Below are 23,958 nucleotides of genomic sequence, written 5' to 3'. Positions count from 1 at the left end.
AAGGAGCATCTTTGCCATACTCTGCCCCTGCAGCACCAAGCTGCAACCCAGGTGCTGTCACCTCTTCTGCAAAATCAGTAGGGTCCGGGGACAACAAACACACAACGGTCAGGCACTCTCTTCTCATTCTCAACACAGCTGAGGCCATGGAAGGGTTGGTGCCATGCTGTGCCCTCCCTCCCCTGGAGCACCCTACATCACAGGCTGTGGGGCTTGGGGGTAACTCTCCAGCATGCCACGGCACAAATCTCCATCTGCGGCTCAGCCCCGCAGAGACACCACCCAAAAGACAGTACAAAGGGTTTCGGAGAGCCGTGAGTGGTGAGGGGACAGCACTGGCACRGCCACCATCCAGCCTGGCCCGCCGCCCACTCTGCCCCCCAGACCCTGCTCTCACCTGCCCACTGACCTGCTGAGAGGGTCCGAGGGGGCCTGGCTGCTCACAGCTGCCATCCGGGGGCCCAGGCTGGACGGCTCCGTGAGTCCCCAGCTTCATTGGCACCTCGGGCTCCGGCGCAGCAGCCGCCCGCCCTCCCGCCTTCCCCCGCCCGCTGCCTCCAGCGCTTGGCACTGCTCTCCACTTGCCTCCCAGCCAGGCTCGGCCCCCTGTCGCCCGCCCCGACGCGGCACCGGCACCCCACCACGCCACCTGCCCTGGCACCATCCCCGCCTGGCCCACCCCGCGGGCACTGCCGTGCCTCCGCTACCCCCCACGAGCTGTACCCCCACAAGCCAGGTGCCCTCCCTGGCTGGCGCAGGCAGGGCAAGGCAGAGCAGGCTGCACAGCGGGCTCAGCCCTGTCCCACTTAATGAGGCCTCATTAGCGGGGTCCAGCTGCTCGCAGCCCTGCACGCTCCAGTGGGCAGCACTGCCCTCCCCGCGGGCACCGCTGCCCGTCTGGTCGGGGCCAGGAGCTGCTCTCGGAGCACGGCAGAGGATGACATTCCCTCAGAGCTCCCTATTTCCATGCCTCAGCATCTTGAGCCCCACACATGCATTCACACCCCTATGTCCAGCACCCAGCAGCAGCTTGGCCGATCCCAAACCTGGGCATTCAAGGGCTGCAGGAYGAGGCACAGCCCTGCTTGGGGATAGGGGCACAGGGATAAGCCTGACTGCTGGCACATCCCAGCCCGGTGCCATGCTACTTCACTCAACGTCATACTATTGGTGACATCATGGGGTCTCCATGGCAACCCTTACAAGGTCACTGCCCCGAGGGGCACCATCTGGCTGGCAGGAGGGCAGTGCCACGACCCCTTCACTGCCCAGGCACCCCACAGGCTCCATGGTCACCCCTTTGCCAGCGTGGGGTGGGACCCTGGTGGGGTGCTGTGTCCCATGGGAGGGCAGGATGCCCCGCAGCCAGGCTCAGGGTGCCCCAGCTGCTCCCAGCCCTGCGTCCCGGCTGGGGAGTGCAGCCAAGGCGCCAGTGACACATGATGGCGCACCGAGGGCGGGGGGACAGGCCGGCGCTTTCGGGCGACCATCTGGGGTCCGGGCAACAGCGGCCGCGGGCGCACACGTGAACAGCACACGTGTGTGGGGTGGGCACTTAACCTCCCGCATGCCAGCACCCAGTGCTTGTCCCTGTCCCCTCCTCCACCAGCCATCCAGGAGCTTGGGACATGTCCCACCCATGAGATGGCAGCACCCAACTGTGCCCCGAGATGTGCAAGCCAAGAGCTACCCCATGCAGTGCCAGCCACAGTGACCACAGCCCAGGGAGCTCTGCAGGCAGGCAGCTCTGTGCCCAAATGCCCCACAACATGTGTGGGCACCTTGTGGACATCCCTCCATGCCCCAGTTCAGCTGCATCACTTTGCCTGGGCCACCTGTGTGCCACCACCAGATGTCATGCCCAGGGCACGCAGCAACCCCTGGTCCTTACAGCCTGAGCACAGCACTGCAGGACCCACTGCCCTGTCTTGGGAATGCCAGACCCTGTGCCAGACCTGCCCTGAGGGAGCAAAGTGCTGCTCCCCTGGCAGCCCGGCCAGCAGAGAGGGGACAGCCAGCTGCATGGAGACACACTGCAAGAAACAAAGGGGCTGCATCAGKACCCTCACCTACCCCACCCTGGCGGGCTGGTGGTGCTGGGACTGAACTAGAGACAGGGAAATGGGTGCATGGGGGACAATCCCCAGGTCTTCCAGCTGCCAGACAGGGCTGCAGGGTGACCAGGGTAGGAATGATGCCCAGGGACCTGTCCCGGTGCCACTATCCCCTAGCTGAGCGCTTCCCGACAGGGCTGCCTTTCTCCGGCCCCATTCTACCAGGGCAGACATGATTCTCCTGGGGCGTTCAGGCAGAAAAATCCCCCGCCAGCCCCCCCACCACTGCCCCTTGGTATTCCGGGAAGGGCTCCCGCAGCCAAAAGCCACTTCCGCAGCTCCTGCCGCTGGTCGGTGGCACTGCGCCGCTGGGGGTGTCTGGAACAGGCACGGACTCCCCAGCCCTTATCTCCCCCACRGTGCAGTGGGAGCAGCACCCCAGTGTGTGGTCAGGGTGGTCTTGGGTGACAGCAGGAACCCACCTRAGCTGGCAAAGCTGCAGCCAAAGGCTGCCCAGCCTTGCCAGAAAGGCAGCCCTAGGAGTCAGGAGCCACTGGCAATGCTGGAGTGTGAACAAAGCACCCCAAGGACAACAAAACAAAATGTACTTAAAGGCCTGGGAGGGAGAGGCAGTCAGACCCTCCCCGCTCCCCTATGGCTCCACAGGGATCTCCTTTGCCCAGCCACACAGGGACTGATCCAGCCCCTGGAGCTGTCATGCACCCCATTGGGTATCCACAGTCACAGCATTTTCGGYGCTTGGGAGCCGAAGGGTGTGCAGTGCCCCTCTCAGCTGTCTGCTGTTTTGGAGTRAGCATTTAGAGTGTCATAGGGGCACCCAAAAAACACAGATCCGGCAAAAGCAGTACACATCACCCTTGTTCTCCAGGCCCGAGACAACAGGTGGGGAAACTGAGGCACGGCCGCACATCACCCAGCTGCTGCCTCCACCAGCCCTGTCCCTCCCTAGGGGTTGCACAGTGAGAGCCTGGCTGGGCAGGGGGTGCTGGGGGTGGGAGCTGCACCTGCAGGCAGGAACYAAAGATTACCGGGTTACTGGCAGGGTCCTGAGGCAGGCCAAAGAGATTTCCAAGGGACCCTGTAGTCAGAACCTGGCCCACTGCAGCTCCTCCCGAGGCTCTTGGGATGCAGGAATGGGGATGCTCTCACAGGGACCTGCCCTTCTCCCTGCAGACCCCATAGCAGCATCCCTCACGCCCTGTGCAGGGGTATCCTTGCATCCTGCAAACAGGGTAGAGGTCTGAGAGCCAGGCAACCAACACAGCGTATGTCAAACCTTATTGCACCTGACACCCTGGCCCTGGGGTGGGCTGGCCAGGTATTTCTGAGAAGCGGGTTAAAGATTTACTGGGAGTGGGTGGGCACTCCAATGTCTGGCTCCCTGACACGGGTGTCAGGCTCAGCCCTCACCCCTGTGTGATGCTCACTGCTCTGGCCACAGCAAGAAAACATCAACAGCACGGAGTCACGGCAAGCMCTATGTGCAGAAATGTGTCCCTGTGACAGACCCCTGACTGTGCCCAGCTCCATCTTCAGCACCTTCCTGTTAGCAGCCCTGGGCTTTTCCAGAAGAAATCTGCCTTCCTATCCCACCAGCTGCCCCAACCCCTTCTCTGTTGGGGCCAGGATGGGTGCTGGGCTCCCCGCTGCAGGCACAGCCGGCGGGGCCATGCTGGGACACACAAGCAGAGGARCTGCACTTGCTGGAGCATGCCGCTCCCCTGGCTCTTGGCTTCCCAGGCAAACCCTGGCTCCCAGCCCTCCAGCTGGAGTGTGCAGCTATTTCAGGAAGCCCCCCGGGAAGGGGAGGGCCCGGTGACCGTGTCAATCCCAGCGTTCAGCTCCTATCCTTTGGGAAAAAGGGTAAAAGCCAAGCCAAGCCCAGCCTGGGCTCACCTGCCCAACGCAGCACAACAGCCTGTCACACGAACCCCAACGGCCACAAGCACGGGGCCATCACAGCCTTCCAACAAAGACACGCAGAGGGCACATCCCAGATCTGCCYGGAACACCGAAGCCACCCCTGACACAGGTGAGTGCAGGGCAGCTCACACCACTGATGAGGACAGAGGGTCAGGCACTAGATGGGTGCCTAGAGAAACCTGCCTCTGCCAGTGAACCATCCTACAGCCCAGCTGCAGAGAGCCCAGTGCACCATCCTACAGCCCAGCTGCAGAGAGCCCAGTGCACCATCCTACAGCCCAGTGCACCATCCTACAGCCCAGCTGCAGAGAGCCCAGAGCACCATCCTACAGCCCAGGCAGAGAGCCCACCGGGTGGAGACAAAGGGGAAGCACCCACAATATGTGCCCCTCTGGGGGCACCTGGCTAGGAGGAACACCCGCACCTTTGCAGCCCGTAGGCTGTAGAGCCGCCCGTCTGGAGAGCTGGGGTGGGTGATAAGGCYGGGCAGAGCTTCTGAAAACAGGTGATAGCATCTCCAGGCACAATGAAACACCGCACCCAAAGAGCCCCACAGGCAACAGGCTCGTGGAGGGAGAGCATCAGCCCAAAAACCATCGTGCTGGGGGAGCACCATGGTGCCACAACCCCAGCTGGAGGTTCCAGGAAGGCACCAAGTCCTACRGGAGCCCCAGCGTCTCGCTCCCTGGGTCCCCCAGGGAGGCAGTGATGCACACCAGCCCGCTCCCCACACCCCTGCACTTACCAGCAGCCCCTCGCTGCACTTATCGGCCATTCCTGGAGGCTGGAGCACGGTGCCGGCTGCCCAGTGCAGGGTCCCTCGCCTGCCCGCTCTCTGTCACGCTGGCTGTGGCACCAGCACTGGTGTCCTTCAATCCACCGTCAGAGCAAGCTGGGCAGAGGGGAGAAGACACCAAGAGAGATGTGACTGGTGGTGTGGCCACATCCCCGCCCCAGGCCTCCCCCTCCCTCCAGGAACGGGGGGGCTGTGCCAGGCACGTCGCTCCCCTGTACCTGCCCACCGGGTAGCGGAACTCCTGCTGGGGGACGCAGGGCCCACGACTGGGTGGGCTGGTGGTGGGGTCTCTTCCTGCTGGCTCCCAGCCCCTCCAGCGTCTCTGAACCCCCTGGCACCCACACGAGCGGCGGCTCCCAGGTGTTTCCCAAGAAGCAGTTAAAGATTTACCCGGTGTGGACAGACGACCTTTCGGACAGCTGGCTGCTGGCCCCCCGGCAGGTGGGCGTCGGGGGCCACGGGCAGGAGCGGGGGCCCCTTGAGCTCTCCCCCAGCAAGAGATGAAGCTGAAGTGGCTGCGGCACACGACAGCGCTGGGACTGGGCGCTGAGCGGGGCCAGTGCAGGGCTCAGCTGCCGCGCAGGACACAGATGGGAAACGATTGCCTTCTGCCCCGGTGCATCGCATGCACGTGCAGCGCAGGGGGGCCGAGCCACTGGGCTCTGCCGGGTGCCAGGTGCTGCTGGACAGAGCACGGGCACAGGCATCTGCCTCTCCGGCCCTCACCCCTGCCCCAGCCTGGGGCTGCTGGAGGCCCCAGGGGAGCACCAAGGCCTGACCTCGCTGGAAGGGACAGACGCTCTTGCAAAACACCAGTTTGATTGTCTGTGCAACAAGCACCGGTGTTTGCAGATCCCACACCACTGCTCAGTACCCTTGCTGGCTGAAAACGGACCCCTGACCCACACCAAGGGTCCCTGACCACCACCAGCAACAGTCAAACACCCCAGGGCCCATCCCCAGGCTGCCCTGACTGGAGCAATCTTAAGACGCATGGAAGGAGCATGGGCAGTGTAGATAAGGGGCAAGAATGCAGGGGATATGATGTGAGCCCCCAGTTCCTCCAGCTCAGGCAGGCTGCTGCCAGCAGATACCGCAGACACTGCATCCCACTGCCAATGCCCTCCTCAGCAGTGGCTGCTTTTCCAGGGCAGCCGAGATGTCATCCGTGCCACAAGCCTGACTCCTCTCATGGCACAGGGAYCTCTCAAAGGTGGGAGGCGCAGGCTCGGTGGCCTCCTCCCCATCACACACCCACCGCCAGCCAGCCAAAAGCTGCCCGCCCTGCGGCCCTGAATTCAGACCGGGAACTCATCCCGTGTCCTGGGAAGGGGGAGTGCCCAAGGGGCCGGACGGCTGCCACTCCCCTTGGGGTCTGCCAGGTGCTGATAAGGCTCCATGACTACGTAGATGCCGCTGGCAAGGACCGAGCGCGAAGCCAGAGGTGGTGTGGCAATGGGACGGATGCAACGATGTCCGAGGCTGCAGCATCCCCTGGGACAGCCCAGCAGGGATGAGGATGCAAAGCACTGGTGCCACGGAGTGGCTCTCCCAGGGCTGTGAGATGYCATGATAGACCGAAGGGCAGCGCAGCTCGTACCTAGAGCCGGCATGGGTAACGGCACCGTAGAAACGGGGACACCTGGGCACCCACAGAGKTTCCCAGACAGAATGTCACATCTCGGCGGGGAGACGCAGCCCACGGCACCCAGCGGAAGGCCAGGGATGCCCGACCGAAGGATGGAACCCCCGTTCCTTCCCGCCCAGCGGGCCGGCGGCCCAATGCACCGGTGCAGCCGCTACCACCTGCGAGGCCATTTCCTCCGCCAGCATCCGCCGGGCCCTCTGCAACCGGGGTTCCCCAGTGCCCACGGAAGGCGGGCAGCGGGCCGGCCTGCCGCCACCATGCTCCCTTCCGCCCCGCGGGGGCGGCTCCGGCGGCGGTTCCGCGGGCAGCGCCCGCCGAGACGCGCCCGCCGCCGGGCTCCCCCCGCCGCCGCCGCCCGGTGCAGTACGGTGGCGGGGGGGCCCGGTTACATCAGCCGCCACGTGGTGGCTGCTCCGCCGCCCCGCCCCGGCACATGCCCGTGGAAAATTACCGCCAACCCCCCCGGCCCGTCACCGAGCCGGGCCGCCCCGGTGCCCGGCGCCCTCCCCGGGTGCGGCGGTGATGGTCCCGCTCTGCGCGCCGCGCCCCCGCGCTCCCCCGGCACCGCGCCGCCGCGCCGCGAGAGCAACAGATGCGGGACCGCCTCGCATCCCGCTATCCCGCTCTTCCGCTCCCGACACCGTATTGACGGGTGGCCGCTCCCGGTGCCGCTCCCGAAGTCCCCGACCCCATCGCTCCGGAGGCCCTCGCCGCCCTCGTCCCCTTCCACCCGTGCTCGGCAGCCCACCCACTCCTCTCCAGTCCCATCCTCAGTGCTGCTGTGACTGCTGGACGGGCCGGACACCCGGTGCCGGTGGAGGTGCGCGCCCCTTACCGTGCCCATGCCGATGCCCGGCCCCTCCCGCCGCGCCGGGTGAGCCCGCGGGGGCTCCGCTCTGCCGCGCCCAGCCCGGTGTCGCTGTCAGTRCCGGTGCCGTACCAGGCCCGGAGCCGCCGCCACCGGTGCTGCCGAGTTAATGAAAGTTTGGAGGTCGGTGGGGGCTGGCGCCGCCTCTCGCCCCCGCTGCCGTGCTCCGCCCCCCGCTCGGCGCGCTCCCCAGCGCCCCGCCTCGGCACCCGCACTGTGCCCGCACCGCGCCTCGCCTCACCGGGGGCACGGCGGGCACCGCGGAGGGCGAGAGCGCACATGGCACCGCGGGCACACGGGCTACCGATGGTACGCACACACACACGTGTGGGCACGCGGGTACCCACGGCACACACGGACATGCTACACACAGGGGCATGCACGGGCACACTCTGCACTTGGCAYGCTTGGGCACGCACATGGCATACTTGGCACGCATAGGCACCGGTATCCCACATGCAGCCCACCGGCATGGGGACACGGAGGGACATGCAGGCTTGCACAAGCACATGACACGTGTGAACATATATGTGATGTATGGTCACACAGAGGCTCCCACGGGSCACGCACGCATCCCTGCATATACACATTTTCACACACAAAGGAAAAGCCACACACAGCGCGCGCACGCTGCCAGGGCACAGCGCCATGGCAATCCCGGGCAGCGGGATAGCCGCAGGCTCCAGCCAAGATGCGTGAGGTCAGTGTGACTGTTGTACTTGTGTGCATCGTGTGGGTGTCTGTGGCACACGTGTGGGTCACACACCTGGCTGGGCTGTCCATGCCTGTGCACGCTGCAGCTGGTGTGCTTGCTGGCACACGTACGCACACGTGTATGCATGTAAATCTGTACATTTACCTCTACATAGTTAGGGATGTCTATACATGTTGCTGCCCATGTTTGCATCTATATGTACACACATGTCTGGGCATCTACATGCATGTGCAAATATCCATGCTTGTGTATCTGTGTCTGGGCATGTGGAGCACATACATGTATGGGCAGGTGGGCACATGTGAGCATGCGTGTACACAGGGGTGGATGCATGTACTCGTATGTACCCATAAATACATAAATAAATACATATGTGTGTGTGTATGTCTCCCCATAGCCATGCGCATGTGCACACATGTGTGTGCAGCCAGTGCACGCCCCCACATCCCAGGCCAGATGTTTCCAGTAATGCCTGATGAGTGCGCCAGGGGCCACCCCTTGCTTGGCCTCTCGCCGAGACCTCCCTTCCCTCCCCTCCCCTTCCCAATGGGCTTCCCACGTGCTGGGATGGGTGCCTGCTCTCCAGCACCCTGCCCTGCTCCCTGAATCCCTCCCAGTTCCTGCAGCCTGGGGCCTTGGSGCTGCACCCTAGGTCTCAGGAAGGAGAGGAGCGTGGCAGGGGTGCAGCCCAGCACCCCAAGTGCAGYAACACCACAGCCCTTTCCACATCTCGCTGAGAACCCTTTCTGCTTCCACAACCCTGCACACCATCCCAGGCTTGATGTCCCAGTGCTCCAACCAACTTGGGAAGGATTCCTTACCTCCTCTCCACAGATCCCTGCTGTCCCTGAAGGCTGCTGGTTAGGGAAATCCTCCGCAGGGATGGGGTAGAGGTGGGGGCAGTGATGGTGTCTGTCCAGGCCCCACTGCAGCCGTCTCACCAGTGTGCTGGGCTGCAGGATGGGCCCCAGCGCAGTCACACACYGACACTGCTTTCGTTTTGCAAGTGTGGTAAAGCCAGAGTCAGGGCTCCCACAGCAGGAAGGGGAAGGGCAGCAGCGAAACTGGTGGATGCTCAAGTCCTCCCACGTCCTCCCAGCACCCACTCATGGCTGCTCTGCACAAAGAGCCAGGTTGCTCACTAGCACCTTTGCTCCTGGCTGCGTGTGGTCTCACACCCCACCCTGCAGCCCAAATCCAGCACCCAGAACCTGAATCCAGCATCCCACACCCAGCGCCCTGTGTCAGAGCCAGAACTCAGCTGCAACCCACACCCCTGCCCCAGGATATGGGCTTTGCAGAGGAGCTGCCAGCTGTGGAGCTGCAGACTTGATCCTTAAGGGRTGGATTTCCATGGACAAAACTTGTGCTTTCAAACACCCTTCTTAGGATCTCTCTCCTTTTCTGTTCACAGCCTCTGTGCATTCAACATGGGGAAAAAAGAGGAGGGTCCCTGCAGCCCCCAGTGGGTGGGTGAGGAGCTGCTCTTTCCCCTCTGCAACCTCCGAGATACTGCAGCATCGTTTAACATCGTACACCTGGGTGCAAACACCTCCTTCCCAGGAGTCTGGGTGCTTTTTTCACCCATGGCTTTGGTCATGGTCCCGCCACATCAGTCAGGACTTTCCTGGGGTCTTCTGGTGCCCAGAGACACAGCAGGAGCAGAGGCCAAATGTGATCTATGTGGTGGGAGGCTGCAGTGCCAAAGGGGTTTAGGAGAGGTGCTCTAGCCTGTACCTGTGCCCCTTCAGCCCTCTCTCCCCATCTGGTAGCAATCACCCCCCTTTTCCCCATCTTGGAGAATTCTTCTCTTTCCTTCCTCGCTATCCATCCCCTAGGCTGACAGGTGTCACACTGCCCCCAAGTCCTCACATGGTGGTGGAGCTGATGCCATAGCACCCTTCCCCAGTGCCATTCAAATATATGTGAGGCTGGAAGTTTCCATTCTGCRGGCAGGTGCAGCGACCTTCTGGCGTCAGTGCCATCTCCGTGGGGGACATGGGTCAATATGCAGGTAGCACCACTGCCGAGGCAGCACGGCCTCTCCCCTCCTATCTCCATGGGTGCTGTTGCCAGGGAAACCATGGGCAAATGCAGGCAGGGATCCAGAGGGGTGAAGGGTGGGGAGGAAATGCCAGCTCCCAGCACCTATGAGAGGGATGGSCTGGTTGAAACACCAACGATCTCTGAAGATTTTCTCATGCACCAGGCCTGCAGCATGGGCTTGTGGTAATCCTCAAGTGGCTGGAGCCCTGACATGGTCCAGAGCTTGTCCTTGAGTTCAGGGGTGCATCAAATGCAGCAGGTTTAGTGCTGACCCTGCTGTGTCCCTGACAAGGAAGCTGGCTCTCCACGTCCCCAGAGAGACCCCGGGGTTGTGTCCCAAGCAATTCCTGAGCACTGTGAGCCCCATGACTGCAGGGTCTGCATCTGGCCTTGAGATCTCCTTGTGGTGGGATGCTGCACACAGAACTGGGGGCTCCTTACCCACCCYAGCTGGAATGACAGCTCTCGTGCTTGCACGTATCCTGGGGTAGGAGGCAGGGGAAGGTTAAACCAGCTTTGGCATGATGGTACATCACCAAAATCAAACAGTTATCTTTTAAACCATCTTCTTGGAGGAAGCTTACAGCTCTCCAGGCTGCAGGTCAGCCCCAAAGGGCATCAGGCTGCCTGAGGAACTGCAGAGACTGGGAGACCACACACTCTGGAGTGGCCCTCATCCCAGTCCCCCAGCTTCCCACCTGAGCACTGGAGCCTGGAAATGGAGTGAGCTGGTAGGGAACAACCTCCGCCTTCAGGATGGGAGGAATGGGGATAGAAGTCCTTACAAARGCTGGCTATGCCCACTCTGGGGATTTCACAGCTGGCCCCACATTATCAGGAAGAATGCTGCAAGAGGAGCAGCAGAAGTACCACAGAACAATCAGCAGCTCRTGTTTTGTCCTTCCAACTTTCCCATCTTTCTTTTCTCTCTGGCATGTCATTTCCATCCTGCCTGACATGAGGGGAAAGCAACCGTTCTATATCAGCATGTCATCTCCTGCCCCAAAGYACCCACGATGGTATCAAAGCTCTTGGAAAGCCCCCAAAATTGTCCCTGATTTGCTAGTAATTTGAAACCACCTTGTGTGAGCTGCCTTGCTCCCCAGCATAGATCTGGTGTGTTTGCAATGCTGTGAGTGCAGTGCCACGCTCCTCTTCATGGATCCTGGGACCCCTGTCCCTGCTGTGCCAAGGGCTGCCCCTCCCCCAGCTCTGGGTTCACYTCCCCACCCCAACCCCTTGTTCCCGGCCCTGCTGTGCCCTGCCCCAGGCTTACCAGCAGTCCACACCCTCTCCAGCTCCAGGCTCCCACTGAGTCCCCACAGCCTGGACGAGTGCCAGGACAGACAAGTGACATCAGGAGGAAATGCCACAGGCATCATTGCTCCTGGCCACAGGGAACTGCATCCCCAGCAGCCACAGCTCCTGGGGACTTTCCACTCTCGTGCCTKCGTGCCTCCTAATGACTTAGGAAAATTCCTTCACGGATTATCCAGACAGCCTGGGAGAAGCCTTGGCTTGGATGGGCAGCAAAGATGGGTGTGGACACCCAGGGGACAGCGGCCACAGGGGTTGAAGCTGGGCCCCTACACTGCCCCATTGTGCCCTCCCTGCAGCTTTCTTTGGCGTCACACAGAATCCAGGTCACAACACAGTGCTTGTGTTTAACACCACAGGTACGTGTGGCTGGTGGGGACAGTCCTGGATACAAAGATTTTACTGCTGGGAGCTCATATTTTTGCTTCAGGTCCCAAAGTTGTTTCTCCCTCAGCCCTGGTCACACCTGTCTGGGAGGCACAGAGCCATCTGGATGGGCTCAGCGTCACCCAGGTCAGCCCTGCATTCCTGGGATGTGGCTCTCCCCTAGGTGTGGGGGGCAACAGGATGCTGTGTCCTTCATGGGAAGCATTTCCACCTCTCCTAATGCTGAGGAGGGCAGTACCTGCGTTCCTGCCCCAGTGCCCTGTGCTTCAGAGAGCATGACAGCTGGGGTGCCTTGAGCTGCCCAAAATAGCTGTCCCTGTCCCCCGCTGCCTGGCTGCTGGGAGCTATCCCATGACAGAGCCCCATGGACCTGGAGCAGTGGGAAGCAATTGCTGCAATGCTCAGCCYGTCACCCATGGGCTGCAGAGTGCCCTGGGCTGGGACAAGCATCACCACAGGGCCTGTCTCCCTGCCATGCCCCATGGGCACTCTGCCTGGGAAGAGTGTGTGGCTGCAGCCCTGGGCCTTGTCAAACCCTTTTCCCCCCAAACAGGGACAGCTGGTGCCCGAAGGTTTGGCAGGGCTTGCAGAAATGCTCCCAGCTCCTGTGGCAACTTGACAGCCAGCCACATGCTGCAGGTGCACACGCCTCCCCATCCCCATCCTCCCACCCCCACCCCCTTCCCCTTCCCCATCCCGTTCCCCTTTCGCCTCGAGCATGTTCCTTTCCCCAGCCTGGCTAGCTGGCTGTGGGTCCTGGCAAAAGGGGGTGGTGTTGCTGCCCTGCCTGGGGCTGGTGCTGCATCCCTAGAGAGTGGTGGGCAGGCAGGGACCCAGGCATTAATCACAGCTGGCTGCTGAAGCTGGGCTGGGCAGCCTCCCTGGGGTAGTGGCACTCTCACAGAGAACGCACCAGGATGAGGGACAAGGGACAATGGTTGCAGCAGCCTGGCAAAGCAGCAGCTAGTTCTTGCCCCATATGACATTTGCCTGTCATGCAAGTCCCTGGAGAGAGGCCCCAAGGCCATCTCCTTTTCATCCTCAAGGGCAGTGAGAAGGATGAAGGGCTGCCCACCCAGCTTACCCTGCAGTCATCCACCCTGCATGACACAGAGGTTTCAGTTCCCCTTGGGAACTCAATTTCTTAATTTCTCCTCACCCATCCTCTGACTCCTGCTGAAATTCCCTTTGCAGAAATCAGCCAAGCATCCCCGTGGAGGAGGGACACACAGTGACATCGTCGAGGCAGGAGCTCTAAGAAACAGCCCATCCCCCTGCAGCTCTGGCAGGCTGCAGCCAGGGTGCTGCTGTGGTCCTGGCCAGGAGACCATGGCATGCTGAGGAGTYGGTGACCCGTGTAACAGCAAGCCTGAGCAAGCCCAGACGGATGCTGTGGGCATCGCTTGGCTCCGGGCTGAGGTCATCCAGGTTAGAAACCAGGCCGTAACAGAGGAGTCTGCAGGCAGCTCATATCTGGTACCTGCCACGTGAATGTCTGTGCCTTTATCTGAAACAGCAGCAAGAAGTTCTTATATATCTTTTTTTTTTTTTTGTCAGTAAAATAATGAATAGAGCTGTTTTCTTCCAAGAAAATTCTGTGGTAACTCAAATGACTAAACTGGAATAACCCTTTCTGCTGATAGGGTCTGCATGGTGTGCTGCGTGTGGGCTTCAGATCTGTTCAATGCTGGGCAGCTCAGGGTTCTTGCATGTCAAGRGATCTAAGATTATTTTAGCAGTCACTTTATAGTGTGAGCTCTATTAAATAGCGGTTTTAATGTCACTTAAAGAATCTGAGTGCCTTTCTCACTGGAATACACGACAAYCCAGCACCTTCTGGTGAAAAACAAACACCAACTGCACTTGGAGTGGAAGAGCAGGAGGGGGTTGCTGGAGGGGTCATTTGTTGAAGCCCTTGGACCCCAGAAGAGGTGATTTTAGTCGAATTCCCGGTGCTGGCCGAGATGAGTGAGTTCTACGGCTGCTGCCAGCAGGCACGTCCAGACCCGAATGCTGGGCACCGTGGAGGATCTCCCCAKCACATCCAGAGAGATGGAGGCGGCCATGCCGCATGGACAGCTCAGGCGGGACCCAACCTTGCWCAGTGAGGGTCACTCCTCTGCCCATCTGTCCCGCAGCTCGCCCTGCTCTGCGCAGGGCACCCCGGGGACCTGGAGGTGCTGAGGACTCACACTCACGGGCAGAGGTGTCGGGACTCGAAGCGAAGCTGCCGGCAGGAGGAGGAGGAGGAGCGGGGCCGGGAAGGAGCCGCGCTCCCTCTGCGGACAGCTGCTGCTCACTGCAGCCGCCGGCAAAGCAGCGGGTCCCGATCCTGCCTGGCTCCTGCGGCTCCCTCAGGGATGCTGTTCCCCACAGAGCGTGGGCACAGCCCGGCGTGGGTCTCTTGGCCCTCACTGCTGTCAGACACAAGGGCTGTGTCCCTCTGGGCTGCGTCCCACGCCTGGTGTGTGCCCGTGCTGCCYGAGCATCCATCACTCCTATAAGCACAACTCATGTCTCCCCGTGGAGAGTTTGCAGGAGCTCCACGTGTAAAGCTGGAGGCGGGGAGAGCAGATAAAATCAGATATCAGAGCAGATAAAATCCAGATATCCCTGCTGAGAGTGTCCCCAARTCTGAAAACAAGCTCTGGCATGTCTGAGGAGAGGGATAGGCAGCCTCCGGGCAAGGCCAGGCTCTGCCATGCAGAGCTGCCTGTCCTAGGGACACTCACCCCAGCGAGCTCCACCGTGCAGCTTTGCAGCTGTTAATGTGACTTGGCAGCAGTAAGGGAAGCAGGGCTCAGAGGGGACAGCTGGAAAAGACTGAGAAGGATGGCCCAAGCCTAGGGACCAGCCAGRTCCATGGTCCCCATAGGGTGGGGTGAGATGCTGGAGAGATGGGCATGCAGGCACTGTTCAGGCTGGCCAATCCTAAGCTCCCACTGCTCAGAGACAGATTCGTTTAAGACTTCTTTTGATATGTGAGGCAGGGATTTTAGGACAAGCTGGAGGTAAAAGGCTTGGTGTCAGAGTAGAATGAAGTGCAGCACATTTATGGAAGGACACGGGGCTGGCTGTCTTAGCTGTCAAGGACAATCACAGGCTGGTGGGCACTGCATTTGTCCTGGAGAAACAGCAGAGTCTGAGAYTGGATCTAATTAATAAAGACTGTGTGGGTAGGGATCCTAATGCACGTTGCCTTTGCCTCGCGTAAACTCGACCTCGCCTGTCCAAAACTATTGAATGCCTTTCCAAGACAAGAAATTAACTTGTTAAAAGCACTGGGCAGACCAGCAAGGAGTCTGGTAAGATGAGCACGGTGGCACGTCCACACAGAACAGGTCTGTAAGTGCTGAAGGGTGCTCGGGTGAGTGTCCGTGGCTTCTCACAGAGGATCCGCATAGGACTTGGGGCAGTCAGGTCTGTAGGTGCCTGGACACTGTTCCGTGCTTCACTGAGGGGCAGGGGAAATGCCAAACCTCTTCTCTCCGGATGAYGCTGTAGCAACGAGGACAGAGCGACACATGGAGCAGCCGGAAACTGTGGGAGCAAAATGCCACATTTCACCCAAAGCTGGATGAAAAGAAAGAAGGACGCAGCGGACCTGGCTGGCAGGAGACAATGCTGCCTCGGGGCTGAGAGACCGCAAACCCCGGAGCTCCGACAGCTGGGAGCGGCAGCGGGGAGCGTCGGGTGTCCCGCGGCCGGCAGAGGGAGGCAGACACCGCGGCGGCGGCGGGGGATGCTCCGCACGGCCCCTGCACCCGTGGCCGGAGGGACAGGAGCGCAGGGGCACAGCCCGCTGAGCCCGGGTGGCGCAGCGCTATTCGCCGCGGGCTGCTCCAAGCCCACCCGGCTGAGCTCCGGGTTGTAATTTCGGGATGTAGACCCACGATTGTTTCTGACCCCACAATCATCCTCACGTGGCACTGACCACAGGGATAGGAAGGTATCAGTTTRTGTCAGAGGAGATATGGACCTGGCCTGGGACAGGGGGGTCCTCACTACATGGGCACGGAGCCTGTGCCATCATTCTTGGGAACCCCGTCCCTTTGGGGTGCAGCCTCACCCTGCCTTCACGAGAAGTGCTGCTRCCCCCACAGCCAGGCTCCTGTGCCCTACACCCCACAGTGAATGTCAGTCCCGGGGCTGACAGTTCTGGGGCACATCTGGTGCCACTGTGTACCCACTGCCTGAGCTGGTGTGCCAACTCAGAATGCACCAGGAACACTCAGAATGCACCACAGCCGTCAGCACTGGATGGTGCCTGGGTGTGTCCCCAGCTAAATTTAAAGGACTTTGCGGTATAAATATCCTCAGTCATAAATAAACAGAGGCTAGATGTTTATCAGGGCCTTCCTGGCAGCCCCGATCCGACATGCCGGGCACCTCACACAGTCTCTGCGGTCCTCCCCAGGCTGTCCCCTCTGCCAGCAGCACAGCTGGGTCCTGCACAGCCCTGCAGGGACACGGACACAGGGTCCTCCCCCACACCATGGCGCTGCTCTGATCCCACCAGACCCTCAGCAGTAAAGATGCAGCAGACACTTGCTCATCTGGAGATTTTGTCTCCTGCAGTTTGCTGGTGGGAGTGGTGATGACCCCAGGCCCTGTGCTGTCACCTGCCACCAGCCCTGTTATCCTGGAACATCCCTCTACAGGAGCCAGAAATTTCTCTGCACCCCAYGGCTGTGCCAGGAGCATGGGCTGAGCTGAAGAGGGATGCTCTGAAGGGAATACTGCTCARGCCAAGCCCCATTGTGCTGTACTGCAKSKTGRTGTCAARRTTTAACCTCAGCTGACAACWAAGTGCCACAYAACTGCTTGCTCACTTTCCTTTCCCACTCCCCCACCAACGRCATGGGGAGGAGAATCAGGAAAGAAAATAAAATACAACTCATGGATTGTGATAAAAACATCAGTCTGTGGGCATGCTGGGCTGACAGTGGGTTGGCTGCACCTTGCAGAGGTGTGAGGRGAAACCTCTGGCACATCCGCTCCTGGTGAAAGGTCACCAGAATTTGCCCAGAGCTATCCCCAGCATTGTCAAACTGTTCCTGGCTAGCTCAGATCCATCCTCCTCACCATCTGCAGCCCAAGGTTAATGAGTACCTCCAGGGTACACAACTGGAGGGTCATTAAACAGCAGTCGAACAAGATGGGGCTGCCAGCAGCACTCGAACAAAGAGGGCTGATTCACTGTTTGCCCTGCAACAATATTTACCATGGCCAGGAGTGAGGGAATGTTTGTGCGGGACAGGACRGCGAGGCGACACGGGGACCCGCAGAGGAGTGTGACAGTGCCGGGCAGAAGACACTGCACACAGCTGCAGTCCTGCCCACTGCAGGTAAGGTGCCTGGCATGGCTGCCTGTGCCCTTGGCTCAACAGGGTGTCTCTGTGTCCCTGGTGTGTCCATCCTGGGGAGCCAAAGCCACCTCCATGGGTGCCCAACCTCACTGGCATGTTGTGCTCATCATCTCCTCCTGTTTCTSAGAGAGGCAGAGAGCTGGGGACAAGGAAAACAGGGATGGGTGTAGCTGGCTGAAGATGGGGAAAATCCTCCCCCAGAGACCCTGGTGTGAGGCTGCTTATGGCTCAGGCGTGAGGCTGCCTATGGCTCAGGGGTGAGAGGGATGCTGTGGGGGGACTTGTATCTTCAYTGATCCTCATTTGTCTCCTTCGCTGTCCCCAGAAAGCCAGTGCTTTCAGGGCTGTTTGCTGATAAACTCACTCTCTAATTAGCCCTGACTGAAGATGTGTCACGTGCACAGCCAGCATGCTCATGCTCAGACATACATGTGTGCACACACACACATATGTCAGTGTGTCCTCAGCAGCCTGAAGGCCAGCACACCCACAGAGGCACACGCTGCATCCCTYGGGAGATGCTAAGACATGAGAAGTGTTCAGCAAAGAAAGAACTGCTTCATGCCAGGGCCTGCCACTCAGCCACTTCCCTAACACAGCAGTGATGGGCTGGGGCACGCAGGCCATGCCCTCCCCGTGAGCCCTCCAGCCACTCTGGCTCCCAGCCCTCTCAGCACTGCTTGGCACAGCCTTTTCAAAGCAGTGCATATACTGCACCTTGCTGGGGCCTCTGAGCACCCCCCACCCGTATGCTGGGACAAAAACTGYTGGTCCCAGGCTGCTGGTGGCCAGTAGCTGGTGGGATCGGGCTGCACCCTCCAGCTCACTMCAGCACATGCACCCAGGGTAGGGGCAGTTCTGACAGTGGTGGGTGTGCATGCTCAGCTGCAGGGTGGGTGAACAGCTGACACCAACCCCTGTCTCCCTSCCAGCATCTCATCAGAGAGTCAGGAATCATGTCTGTGGGGCAGACAGAGGGGACCTGTGCAGGTACAGCAGTGCTGCAGGTGCCCTGTCTGGTGAAGGGTGCTGCCTGCCCTGCCTGTGCAGGCTCACAGCACAGCAGCCCACATGCACACCCCTCCCTGCCCCTCTGGGCCCCGCAGTGTCCTATGCTGAGGGTGGAGGGGGGCAGATTCCTTTCCAGGTGGAAGATTTCTCTCCTCAGGAGCAGTGAATTATCCCCAGCCTGTCACACTCAATCTGTCTGCCTTTCCACTCTCCTGTTTGCCAGGTTGCAGGTATGTCACCTGTTCTGTGTGCTGGCTGCAGCAGGGTCCCACTGCAGGGTCCTGCCTCTGCACCCCATGTCCAGCCTGGGTTTCCCACATCCTTGCAGCCTTACAGGGTGCAAGACCCAGCAGGTCTGAAGCATATCCAAGCGCTGGCTATGTTACTTTGGCTAAAGTGGGGACCCCCACCCCTCCACCCCCAAAGRCCTGAGAGCACCCTCAGCATGCACAGGAATGGGAGCAGCCCTGCTCCTTCCTCTCCCTGCTCTGTCCTGGCCTCTTCCAAGTAAAACACCCAACTCAGCCCATGCAGAACCAGATCCTGTTCCTGGTTCCCAGCAGCCATGAGCTCCAATGTGTGTCCCAAATACTGATGTGCACCCTCATGCTGGCCCCTGCACAGGTGAGCAGCGTGGGGGGCAACTGGCCCCACATGCCTCTGCAGCCTGTGGTGGTCTGGCCCAAGGCTGAAGGGAGTTTGAGTCTGCTGTCCAGGCATCCGTCCCATGCTGGGTACACCCTGGCCACCAGAAATGTGGTATCCCAAGACAGGACCTGATGGCTGGATGAGTTTTGCAGCTGGGAGCAGGATACACTGGGGCTGGGCAGTCGAACTGGACCCAGGACGCCCAGGTCCCTTGGCAGGCTCTGGTAACTGAGGCATTCCCTTAGCAGGACACTACAGGAGCCAGGACTTGCTGAGTTCAGCCCTTTGGTGCCCATTCTTTGCCTGGGGCATCCTCATTCCCCTTGCCTCTGTTGGGGGCAGGAGCAGAGGGGACAAAAGCCTGTCATTACCTGGCTCAGGGAAACTTCCCTGTGCCCARAGCCAACCCCCTGCCCTGCTAATCACATTCCCCTCATTAGCCAGCCCTCATTCAGCCCTGATGAAGGGGAACAGCAGGAGATCCCATTAAAGACAAAATGACAGGCCAGAGCAGGGATCCTGCACTACCTGTCCTGGCCCCAGGCAAGCATCTGTCATGGGGTGAAGGCTCTGGTGGGACAATGTAGGGGACAACAGGAACATGTGAGTTTGTTTGGGCCTTAGTGTCCAGCACCCTTGCTCTGGACACTGATCTGATGGCACTAGAGCCAGGACAGGGGTCGCAGGTGCTGCCCACATGTGCTTCAGGGAATCTGCCCATGCTCTGTATGTGTTTGCAGGCATGCCAGGCTCTGACTCTCTCAGGAGTAGGTTCCTTCGGTGATGTAAATTGCTGCTGTCCCTTCTGGGGCAATGCACTTGGCTTCCTTACACACAACAGGCCCCTGCCACTGGCTGCAGTGGGCAGACCTGTACCCCAGATATGCACTAATGGTGCAGCCTGGCCCTTAGCACAGCCCCATCCTTGCACCTCCACCCTGTGGCCCTGTGCGGTCCACAAGGTCCTTTGGATCTCTCCAACACCGCCCTCTCTCAAGGCATGCCCCAGGATGTTTGTGGGTCTGCGTGGGACCACACAAGCTGGAAGCTGGACATATCCTGGCTCTGTTAGGGCACCCAACTTGTCAACAGCCCCAAAGTCTGGGTCCCTATGTCTGGTGCGTCCTCATCCTCTGGTTGCCAGCCAGGAGAGGATACAGGGCAGGCTGCAGGAGCCTGGGTTGTTAAGGGTTACAATCGCAGGACAAGGTTCCCAGCACCTTCCCAACAGGAACTATGGGGCTCATTAACCAGATGTCTATGGCAGGGATGGGAGGGACTTCATTAGGGATGGAGAGCAGAGCTCAAGGGCCCAGCCTCTGGGCACTAAGGGGCTCTATCCCTCCTCAATCTGGCCTCCCTCATCAGGGAGGAACCCCTGACTCAGCAGTGGGGCTGGTCAGCTCCACTTCTCTATCCCTTGGGCTGAGCCAGTGATTCCCACTTCATTTGCCTCTTGCCCCAGGTGCCCTGTGCAGTGGCTGCTGGAACACCACACCTGAGGGGCTCCTGCAAACACCAGGGGTGAAGGAAGCCCTTCTGTCCATCCTATGGKGATGCAGCCCCTGAATCTGGCAGGATGCCAGAGGGGATTTCTAGCCTGGGGGTCCCTCTGGCTCCCTGCAGGGGAATCATCTCACCAGGACCATACTCCAGCCAGAAAGAGCTGTGAGTAATTACAGACCCTGGCAGCAATTCTAATCACAGGTTGTGGGAATAAATGGAGCAGGTTTGAATGCCTGAGGGCCTGCACTTCCCCTGCCCTGGACAGGAGCCCKTGTCCTAACCCAGCGTGGCCAGGAGAGCACAGAACTATAGTCTAGCATGGCTCGTGGGGGCATGTGCCCAGGGCTGTCCCCTGGCTATTGGGGACACTGAAATGGGTCTGGCATTGCCACAGTACCTGAACTGCACATTGCAGCTCTCCCCAAAGGATGCTCTGGTAGTGTGTGGGGTTGGACAAGGCTGATGGGGGCAGCTCAGTGTCCACGGCTTCTCTGGGGCTTAACCCAACATGTCTTTCTGCCACACTCTCTGCCTCTGTTTCCCTATGTGCAGAAGGAGGGGTGGCAAACAGGCATGTGAGCTGTCCTACTGCCAGGGTAGGAGTGGTGGCACGGCCGGAGTTACACTGGGCAGGCTGCAGGGACGGCAAGGCACAGCAGGGCTCAGCATGGCAAGTGGCTTCCACATGCCTGCCTGTGGCCATGGCTACACCCTCTGCTCAAAACTGCATCCTTACCCCTGGCACAGAGCCATGCGTGGCTCCRGTCAGGGAAAGGATTTTCCACGGCCAGTGTGAGATCTGGCCTCTCCCCAAGGCTGAGCATCCCCACATGGCCGGTACCATCCAGTAGAGTGGGAGGCAGAGCCGAGCTCACTGGAGCCATCCCAGGCAGCTCTGCCTGCCCAGTTCCCAGCCCCGGGCAGCCCCTGCCCTCCTGCCCAGCCCTGGGCACATCTCTTCAGGCTCCAGCACTGGGAAATGCCCATCCCCAGCAGCGCTGCTCCTGCCAGCACATCCTACAGCCACAGCGGTGAGAGAGCGGCGCCCGCCCGGGCCTGACTCGCCCAGCCAGTCCAGCYGCCCCAACCGCCCRGCACAGCACAGMACAGCACAGGCGGCAGCTTTGTCCCTGTGCCTCCCGCCCTGCCGTGACTCAGTGCCGCCCAGCCAGCACTCACAGCCCCGCTGCCTCGCCATCCCCCTCGAACCACCTGGGCAGGGGGCTGGCCAGCACTGGGGAGGGATTCTGAAGTCAGGGAATGGAGGTGGGGAGGCAGGGCAGGAGCCAAGGAGATGTGCTGCCCCAGCTTGGTGCTCCAGGAACTTGTCCATCCGGATGGGGAAGAGGAAGGTGCCAAGCAACCATCCGGGAAATCGCAGCAAGATCCAACACGACTGGCCCGACAGGCTGGGAAACAGCCGGAAAGAGACAGCCTGGCCCCTGTGTCACGGCTTGGAGCCACCGCTGTGGGGAGAGGCACCAGGAAGGGCCCAGGGCTGCTCCCCAGCCACCTGCCCGCACGAGAGCTCGCACCGAACGAGCCGGTGGTGCTCCCCGGCACACTGCTGAGTGCCACGAATTGCTGCTGTGGACACTCGCACGTGTTTGTGTGTGTCACAGGTGGGCAAACACACACCTGACATCATACATGTGCACCTTGCAGCACTTATCCCACATTTACACACACACCAGCCACACACACAGCTCCTACATCCCCTCTACCGTGTCCTCCCCGGGACTGAGGCACACACCTGGACATTGATCCCACAGGTCTGCACAGGCCTCCCCTCACCCCTCCAGACATGCTGCACACACATCAGTATCCCACACAYGTATCTGCATCGCAAAAATGTCCCCATGGGAATGTGTGTGCACCCCTCATATGCACGCATACCCTGCACATGTATATACGTGCCTACACATGCCCTACACATGCACACACTGCGTACACACCCACCATATCTGTGTATGCCTGGGTGGGCCCAGACCCCACACCACGTATACCCCYACATTCCCCAAACCCCATGTGCCCACTCACCAGCCTCCTTCACCTCACTCCTTCTCCAGCCGCATGGGCTCATTTTGGGTTGCATGCCTGCACATCACACGGGGATATGGACACATGGTGCACTGCCATGGACACGCACAGACCACACAGATTCCTGCCACACATCCCCATGCTCCCATACATCCTGCACACACTCTGATCCCCCTCCTGCCTGCTCCCCTGTCCTGTGGTGTGCTGGTCACCGAGACTCCTCTACCCATGTGGCCACTCTGCCCTGGGCTCAGCCATGGCTTGGCAAAGTCACTGCACACAGYGGCGCCGGTGTGAGCTAAGGGCTCCTCTGTGGGGTGGGAATCACCTCCATGCTGGGAGTCACACATCGCTCTGCTGCTGGGCCTTGCCAATCCCTGGCACACTTGTGGCAGGCCCCACAGTGGATTGAAGAGACAGGTGATGGGACAGGCATGTGTGCTCCTTGCTGACAGTGACCCATCYTGAGGTGCTGCCAGGGGGATGTGGGTGGGAGCCCCACACATCTGTTCCTCTGCACCCCATCCCCACAGCCAGCACCCAGTGCCACTAGTCAAGCACTTCCCTGGCACTGAATGAGCCGGTGAGGCCTTGGTCGTATGCCYGAGGCCTTGGTCATGGCTACTTTTGCAAATGCCAGGCCAGGGCCAGGCCTGGGGGGTRGCACTGCTGGCATGTCTGGACAGCGACATGGGACAGTGCACATGGAGCTGAGCAGGGGCAGGGGCTGGGGCAGGCTGGCTGCCAGAAGGGTGAGGTTGCTGGCAGCACTGCTGCGCTCTTCGAAAGAGTCAAGCACCACTATGAGCCAGGGCAGGAGGCAGCAGGAGGTTGGTGATGCAGTGCCTGGAGCTGGGGAGCGGTGGCAGAGGATGAAAACCCTTCCCCTGAGGTGCTTGGGACAAAGGACACCAAGGTGGGTGCTCCCTATGGGGTACAGGACCTCCAGCATCAGGGCAAGGCAGGAGCATTTATGTAATTCTCCTGGGGTCAAGGGCGGAAAACTCATCTCTGAGGCAGGGGACAGCGCCCTGGAGCTTACACACACTGACAGGTGTCCATCGCCTTGTGTGGAGCCATGCAGAGCCGCTGCAGCCAGCACAGGCTGCTGGCACAGCCAGGCACAGGTACAGGTTTTGGCAGCGGAGGTGTCGATGACTCAGAGAGGGGCAGAAYGTGGAAAATGCAGCCCGGCCGCAATGCCACGTGAGATGCAGGCAGGGCAGGGCCAGGCCTGCCAGCGGCCGGGCTCCAGCGCCGCGTGCACCGCGCTGGATGATGGATGCACCGCCGGGGCAGCGAGGGCGCCTGCTGACGAGGCACCGCCAGGGCCCTCATTACCTGCGTGGGCCGCAGGACGGGCTCAGCTCATCCTCCTCCGCAGCGTTGAGCAAGCCTGCGGGAAGCTGGCACGGTGCGGCTGCCCACACGTCCCGCAGCAGCGACTGGCCAGGATGCTTTGGGAGCCCAGGGGCCACTGACAAAGCTCTGGGCCACTGCAGCCCTGCGCTGGAGGTRGTGGTGGGTGGTGGGTCAAATGGCGATCACCAGCAGGTGGGCTAGGTGAACTGATGCTGCCTGGCCTTGCAGGGTGGGCAGGGGTGGGGGG

General features: G+C 60.6%; 1 protein-coding gene across 5 annotated transcripts in view; it reads right to left on the bottom strand.

Annotated features, from left to right (window-relative positions):
• SLC6A9 (solute carrier family 6 member 9) overlaps window positions 1-7,439 on the bottom strand; it is a 17,491-nt gene extending 10,052 nt beyond the window's left edge. Inside the window, exons 1-2 of one of the 5 annotated variants that reach the window (XM_057390620.1) lie at window positions 7,278-7,439; window positions 4,744-4,890 (exon numbers count right to left, since the gene is read on the bottom strand). In XM_057390620.1, the coding sequence (XP_057246603.1) occupies window positions 4,744-4,773 (30 nt within the window). In that variant the 5' untranslated portion in view covers window positions 4,774-4,890; window positions 7,278-7,439. Of the gene's footprint in view, window positions 1-4,743; window positions 4,891-5,012; window positions 5,144-5,184; window positions 5,464-7,277 lie in introns of those variants that run through there. The other 4 variants (XM_057390622.1, XM_057390621.1, XM_057390623.1 and 1 more) reach the window with 4 other exon arrangements.
• Window positions 7,440-23,958: the final 16,519 nt, after the last annotated feature.

This window comes from Malurus melanocephalus, unplaced genomic scaffold, assembly GCF_030028575.1.
Source record: "Malurus melanocephalus ecotype Western Australia unplaced genomic scaffold, MMel_1.1 scaffold_28, whole genome shotgun sequence".
Lineage (NCBI taxonomy): Eukaryota > Metazoa > Chordata > Aves > Passeriformes > Maluridae > Malurus > Malurus melanocephalus.
This window is presented reverse-complemented; position numbering and strand designations above follow the sequence as displayed.